Source organism: Temnothorax longispinosus, unplaced genomic scaffold (assembly GCF_030848805.1).
Source record: "Temnothorax longispinosus isolate EJ_2023e unplaced genomic scaffold, Tlon_JGU_v1 HiC_scaffold_36, whole genome shotgun sequence".
Lineage (NCBI taxonomy): Eukaryota > Metazoa > Arthropoda > Insecta > Hymenoptera > Formicidae > Temnothorax > Temnothorax longispinosus.
The window spans coordinates 179,538-187,480 of record NW_027270187.1 but is presented as its reverse complement, the minus strand read 5'-3'; the positions used below and the strand labels follow the sequence as shown (position 1 = coordinate 187,480).

At 35.1% G+C, this 7,943-nt stretch overlaps 1 protein-coding gene across 1 annotated transcript in view; it reads right to left on the bottom strand.

Annotated features, from left to right (window-relative positions):
* Positions 1-5,261: 5,261 nt before the first annotated feature.
* LOC139824411 (uncharacterized) overlaps positions 5,262-7,943 on the bottom strand; it is a gene marked incomplete at its 3' end in the record, with an annotated part of 79,428 nt that continues 76,746 nt past the window's right edge. The window contains exon 2 of the mRNA XM_071796943.1: positions 5,262-7,355. Coding sequence (XP_071653044.1) covers positions 5,262-6,809 — 1,548 coding nt within the window. The remainder of the gene's footprint in view (positions 7,356-7,943) is intronic.

The following is a 7,943-nucleotide window of genomic DNA, read 5'->3' as shown; positions in this document are numbered from 1 at the left end:
TAACTCATACCTCTTTGTAACCAACTTCTTTCTTATCATTGCCTCCTGGATTATACCTTTGAGTTTATCCCATTTTTTCTCTATTGTACTCTGCCTATTCTCCCTCCATATAATGCTTCCCGTGTTTGCCTTATAACTTTTAATTGCATCTCCATCCCAGCAGATTTTCCATTTCGTAACTTCTCTTCCTTCCACCTCTTCATTCTGCTTTTCTCTTTTCTTCTTCTTTCGTCTATCTTCACTGTCAGGGGCATGTGGTCCGAGTCCACCCTGTCCCCTACCTTAAATTCTTTCACTTTTACTACGTTTACGCGAGCGCCACTTCTGCAGCAACCTACGACAATTCACTCGTTTACGCGGAGTGAATTATTTATCGTAAATTACTACAAAATCCCGTTTACGCGGAGGAATTATTGTAAGTTACCACAGAACCAACGCTCGCGCAAACATAGTATTTGTCTAACGCACCTTCGCTACAAAATACAATATATTCTTTTATATATTATTTTATATATGAACAAATGTGTAAACATTTGGTATATTGTCAGGATATATATATAGATTTATTTCTGGTCTCAAGAGATATACATTTCACTTCTTCTTGTCGTCAAATCTCAAATAATACAATGTCCATTTATCTCACCATTATCACATAATACAAGGTCCGTTTCTATTTCCATTATCATATAACGCTTTCAGTCTTACTACCGTTACTTCATATTCTCACACTAACTTCTTCTCTACTTTCTCACTTTCTATACATGTTGTCTCTTTGCTAGCTACTTCGCGACTGCTCCTTCCTTATACTCCTAAATCATACTCGTCTCACATTTGTCGCTAGCGCCAACTATTCTACGTCACCTCTCGCAAACTGTGGAATTCCTACATCCCCGCGTCGATAACTTACTCTATTTATTCTGCCGCTTACAGCTCGGCCATCCTGACATTATAGTTCGTCCCGAACTATTCATCTGTACATATTTATATATATAAATTATTTATCATCCTATACGAATGAACGTTCAATGGTTAATAGCCTTATATACTAACGCAAATTTATATATCCTCCGATACCTGTGATGCCACTTTGGTTATTCTTATCCATGGTTTTATTTTATCAGCTGACAAGATAGTATTTAAAGGTTTCTGAGTAAGACTATATCCAGGTATATCCGTTACAACATATCTATTCTTTCGCAGCACTCGAGCAATCTGATATGGACCCTTGAATTTTGGAAATAATTTTTGATTTATGCCCGGTTTATGTTGCAGCACTTTAATTAAGATTAAATCACCCTCTTTATATATTGTTGGTTTCTTATGTCGTTTATCATATTGATTTTTATTATATTCCTGAACCGCACTATTAACTAATTTTGCTGTATCTCTAGCCTTATTACGTTCCTGATCAATATTTCTATCAATTGCAATCAACTCATCCATAAATCGTCGAAGATCCTTATCTGATTGATTCTTTTGATCATACCCTAAAAATACCATACTAGGTGTAGCATTTATTGACTTATGAAAGGTATTATTTAAAATATACTGTACTCTACCGAGTTTTCTAGACCAATCACTCAGATCCTCAATAACCTTAGATAGAGTTGTTTTCAAAAACCTATTTACACGTTCTACCGCGCCATTTGCCCAAGGTGAGGCAACTGCTGTCTTTATATGTTTAATACCATTTTCTTGTGCAAACTGGGCAAACACACTAGAAGTAAACGCTGTTCCGCGATCACTAACTATCCTTTCCGGACATCCAAATAAATTGCTCAAAGCTGTAAGGTGCGCTACAGTGTGATCCGAAGATACTGATTTACACGGATATAACCAGACAAATTTAGTATATGCATCCACAACTACCAGAATATACTTATATTTTTCCGCAGTCTCTTCTAAAGGACCAAAATGATCCGCGTGTATCGTATGCATAGGAACGGGTACAATATCAACAAGCTCCATTTCTCCTTCCGTTTTTCCCGCAGCAATAGTGTTACTAAGACATTTTATACAACTTTCTATATATTGTTTAACTCTTATCTTCATACAAGCGAACCAATAGTACTTGAGAATTCCCTGAATAGTTTTGTCAATGCCAACGTGACCCATTTCATCGTGATGAATTCTAATGACATTATTTACCATATTATCTGGAACAACAAATAATTGCTTATCTTGATAGTTTCTAAAGACCAGACCATTAACTAGTGAAAAATACTTGTTTTCTTTCATCTCCAACTCTGATGCAATTTCTTTTAATTTAGGATCAGTCAATTGTTTATACATGATTTCATCTTCTACTGATATATTATTAACAATCATCACATTTCGACTCAGAGAATCCACATGTACCATCTTTTTGGATATACGGTGTATCAAATCATACTGATAATTTTGTAAAAATAAGCTCCACCTCGCAATTCGTGGATTAATATTGATTTTTTTCATCGCCATGACCAGAGAATTACAATCCGTTACAATTTTAAATTTAATGCCCTGCAAATATACATGGAATCGCTCTACTGCTTTTACTATTGCTAAAGTCTCTAACTCAAAGCTATGATAATTTCTTTCGCAATCAGTTGTTGATTTACTGAAATATGCTATCGGACCAAAATATCCGTCGCTCTGTTTCTGCAACAGTATCGCACCAAAACCATGACTACTAGCGTCTGTGTGAAGCTCCGTTTCTGCACCCGGATTATAAATTCGCAAAACCGGCGGAGATACTAACTCCCTTTTCAACTGTTCCAATGCATTTTCGCAGTTAGCATCGAAATCAAACTGAGCTCCTTTCTTAAGTAAATTTTGTAAAGGCTTCGTTTTTAGCGCAAAATCTTTAATAAATCTACGGAAAAAATTACATAAACCTAAGAATCCTTGAAGTTCTCTTACATTACTGGGTATTGGATAATCTGTTATTGCTTGAACGTGTCTCTTACTCATTGTGATGCCATCTCGTGTTACCAAGTAACCAAGGTATTCTATTTCATGTTTCAAAAATGAGCACTTTGATAAATTTAACTCTAGATTATATTTTTTAAGAATGATTAGAACCTGTTTCAAAATATCCAAATTTTCTTGAATATCGACCGTAGCTATCAATAAATCATCGATATATACCATCAATTTCTTTTTTAAGGTTAGCTCCCGGAATATATATAATATGCGCTTCTGGAATTCAGCTGGCGCTTCAGAGAAATCAAAAGGTAGCCTCGTATACTCATACTGCCCATTGTATGTTGCAAATGCGAAATATTTGGTGCAATCAGGATCTATTGCGATTTGATGAAATCCATCCCTTAAATCCAATTTAGTGAAATACTTCTTTCCATATAATTCATCCAATTGATCATCGATGATAGGGAAAGGGTACTTCTGCGGGTAGATTCTTTGGTTTAAAGGTCGGAGATCCACACACATTCTCCTCCTCCCATCCCCTTTTGGCACTAATACAACACGGGCACAATATGGAGATATGCTAGGCTTTATAATATTCCGTTTGAGAAGATCATCAATGATGTTATCCAACTCTCTCTTTTCAATCTCTGACATTCGTCTAGGCGCATATCGAAATAATGAATTATCCTTTAAATGAACTTTAGCACAATAGTCATCTACAGGTTCAATCTTCAAACTGTCCACCGAGTCAAAAACATCTATCACTTGTTTCCTTAACGCAAGAGGCATATCCTGTTCCAAATTACTACTAATATCATATTTATTTTGTTTTTCTATAATATCAATATTAAAACAGTGAATAAATTCTATAGTTTCTTTGTCAACTTCAAACTTATAACTACCATTTTGATAAATTAATTTCAAATTTGCATTTTGGAAAAATTGTCTACCCAGTAATAAATCGTACTTCATGGTGCAATCCTGAACTCCCGGGAAAAAATATTCATATCTGATCATATATGATCATATATGAATGGCCATATATGGTCAGATATGGAAATTGGCCAGATCTGAGGATATATGATCTGGTATTATTGTATATGTTAATATCTGATCAGGTATGATCAGGTACGAACTATATATTTATCAGGTATGAACATATATATTTAAGTAAGTTTCAGAAAATTGTTATATATTTTCAAAAGTTATTTTTTAAGAGTGTGCAACTTTATTATAAAAGTAGACTCTACGATACAACTAATACAAAAATTGTGCCGCTCTATAGTGCGAGACAGTGTCGTGTCTTTTGATACCGTTCTTATAACACTGTTTGTCAAATTTTAAATACGAGAAACAGATCCCATCGAATGCCATCTATTGAATACTTTGAGATGCAATATCTGATCTGATCATATATAATATTATATGACTATATAGGTTCATACATGATTATATATGCTCTATATATGGGTATGTAAAACTTATATCTGTTCATATCTCATTTATACATGTTCATATACTGTCAAATATGAATATTTTTCCTGGACATTTTGTTCGCGGATATAAAAGTCCGGGAAAAATATTCATATCTGACAGTATATGAACATATATAAATGAGATATGAACAGATATAAGTTTTACATGCCCATGTATAGAGCATATATAATCATATATGGTTATCTATCGCCATATATGATCAGATCGTGCATTATACATGACACAAGATCTGATCATATATGGCGATAGATAACCATATATGATTATATATGCTCTATACATGGGCATGTAAAACTTATATCTGTTCATATCTCATTTATATATGTTCATATACTGTCAGATATGAATATTTTTCCCGGACATTTTATATCATTATATCCCAATCTGGTCATATATAGACAGATCTGATCATGTTTCATATAATTTCCGGCCGTATATGAACATATACAATCATATACAGCATCGCGTCTTGTCATATATGATCATATACAGTGCCGATACAGTTATGTATGGCCATACATAATTATATCTGATAATACATGGCCGAACATTCTTTATATACGACCATGTAAGGCCAGATACGATTATGTATAGTGTCATATCTGGCTACACATAATAATATGTCTGACCATATATGAACTTATATGATCAGATCTTGTGTCATGTATAATGTACGATCTGATCATATATAGCGATATATAACCATATATGATTATATATGCTTTAGATATGGGCATATAAAACTTATATCTGTTCATATCTCATTTATATATGTTCATATATGTTCATATCTCATTTATATATGTTCATATACCGTCAGATATGAATATTTTTTCCCGGGCTATCAATAAATTTACATAAAACCAAACGCCTTCTAATCCTTCTAGAGTTATTTGATCCTGAATGTTTCCTAAAATACCTATCTCAGTATCGTTAACACCTTTTAATTGAATATCGCTACTAACTTTTAACAATTCTTTTCCAGCATAATACTGATCATAGACTGATTTTCTCATCAAACAAACAAAACTACCTGTATCAATTAGCGCTTTTAATCTAATATTCGGAATTGTAATACTCTGTACCGCAATACACGATTTGTCTTTATTACCGGTGTTAATATCGCTCACGAAAACCGTTGAATCCGTCACATTCTCCGTTCCTGACTCGATCACGTGACTAGTACGTGTACCCATGTTGGTTCCTCTCCTCGGACACGCCGGGCTGATGTGGCCTTCCTCTCCACAATGAAAACACACCGCTTTCCTTTGTCTGCAATCCCTCGAAATATGCCCTGGTCGTTTACAGGTGAAACACGTTCTCTCCGTTGAAGCCTGTTGTGGTGTATCGCTTCTATCTGCGGTGTTTCTATTTAGAACTCGACTATGACCTCCAAATCGCACGCCTGTATCAACTCTTCTCGGCAAAGCGGAATCCTCTGTTATTCGACGAACATGTTCGATAAAGTCTGGAATGTTCGTTATCCACGTACTTAGTACCAATTTTCTCAAAGTTGAATCCTTCACGCCATCCGCCAACAATTCAATTTTCTCTCTCTCTGTCAAAGACAGGTTCTGCATTAATCCCAGTTTATCCTCAGCATAGTCTACAAATTTCTCTGTGTATGTTTTCCAAATTCTTTGTCCGATTTTTGCGAGCGTTGCTGTATACGATTCTTTTACTTCGAAATGACTGCGCAGGCGAAATTTGAAATCCTCCCAAGTTGCCACGTCCTCCATTGGTTGTCTGTTATACCAGTCCTGCGCTCGATTTTTTAATTGCGAAACTGCCGCCAGCACCAACACTTCGTCTTTAAACTTATACATACGAGCCACACAAGAAATTCTTTCCAGCCATCTAATGACATTTTCATCGTCCTTTCCCGCAAATGTAGGAATCAACTTTGTTGCAAATTTAATTTGTTGCCAGTTTACATTTGCCGTATCAACTTCTATACAAGAGCTTACGCTTCTAGTGGTTGAAAAAGATCCTGCCGATCCATCTCGCATCCGCTGCCTCTCTTCCATTACTTGTACCACCGCTTGCACGATTTCTTGCATATTCAATGCAAAATTCACTCCTTGACCATTGCCATTCCCTACGGCTGGAATACCATTAACAATATGTTGCGGATTCAAATCTTCCCTTCCTACTGAACCAGACATATCGGAATGTCCTGCTCCTTTCTGCTGCTCATTTTCATTTTCTGTCTCCTTCAAGTTTCTGCCAACATCACCACTGCGTCCCGAAAATTGAGCCATATTCTTTGGCCACCCGTTTTCCGTATAAAAGTCTATTATTCGAGTTATAATTGCTGCGCGAGAGCCCTTCGTTCCTAATTTAAGTCGCGAAGCCAATGATCTCAATTGATTTATCGTTAAATTTTCAATGTCCTTTTGTTCCATCAAAATATATATCAGCCATGCCCTTGAATTCCAACACAACGTATACCATGGCTTACACCGCACGATCACGCGCACGGAACTCTGTACGTCCCCTACACTCACGTGATTATTATTTCGCCCGAAAGTTAATAATTTAGTCTGTATCCCACTTCTGATAAATTAACTGTAAACATTTGGTATATTGTCAGGATATATATATATATTTATTTCTGGTCTCAAGAGATATACATTTCACTTCTTCTTGTCGTCAAATCTCAAATAATACAATGTCCATTTATCTCACCATTATCACATAATACAAGGTCCGTTTCTATTTCCATTATCATATAACGCTTTCAGTCTTACTACCGTTACTTCATATTCTCACACTAACTTCTTCTCTACTTTCTCACTTTCTATACATGTTGTCTCTTTGCTAGCTACTTCGCGACTGCTCCTTCCTTATACTCCTAAATCATACTCGTCTCACATTTGTCGCTAGCGCCGACTATTCTACGTCACCTCTCGCAAACTGTGGAATTCCTACATCCCCGCGTCGATAACTTACTCTATTTATTCTGCCGCTTACAAATGTTATATATTTATTTCCATCTCTATTATCGATTTTATTGCATTTTATGTTTGTAATGCTTTCAGATATCAGCACAGCAAATATCAAATCGCTATGATATGCAAAATCCTGTTTTGAAAAAACTTAAGGCGTTGCATCTAAAAAATGATTTATCTCTATCATATCGAGATACAACTCCAACATTTCTTAATTTAATGAAAGGAATTCCAAGATTTTTGATCAATTTGCAATGACAGTAATAATATGATGCAAAAAATAGATGACCAATGGCGTCGTCTTCCATTTTCCACTGCCTTTTTACCCAAGAATCTTGAAAAAAACATGTGGACTTGGAATGAGATTTTGGATAATAAAAATGCTGCGGGAAAGTCTGAATGTCATGAATTGGCTACATTTGCTCTTGATATTCTATGTTTTCCACATTCAAATGCAGATTGTGAAAGAATTTTTAGTCGGGTAAACATTTAAATAAAATAGATAATTTTGAATATATAATTTCAATACTTTTTATTATGTAATAAATATACGCAATTATTTAATTTTTATTTTAATTTACAGATCAA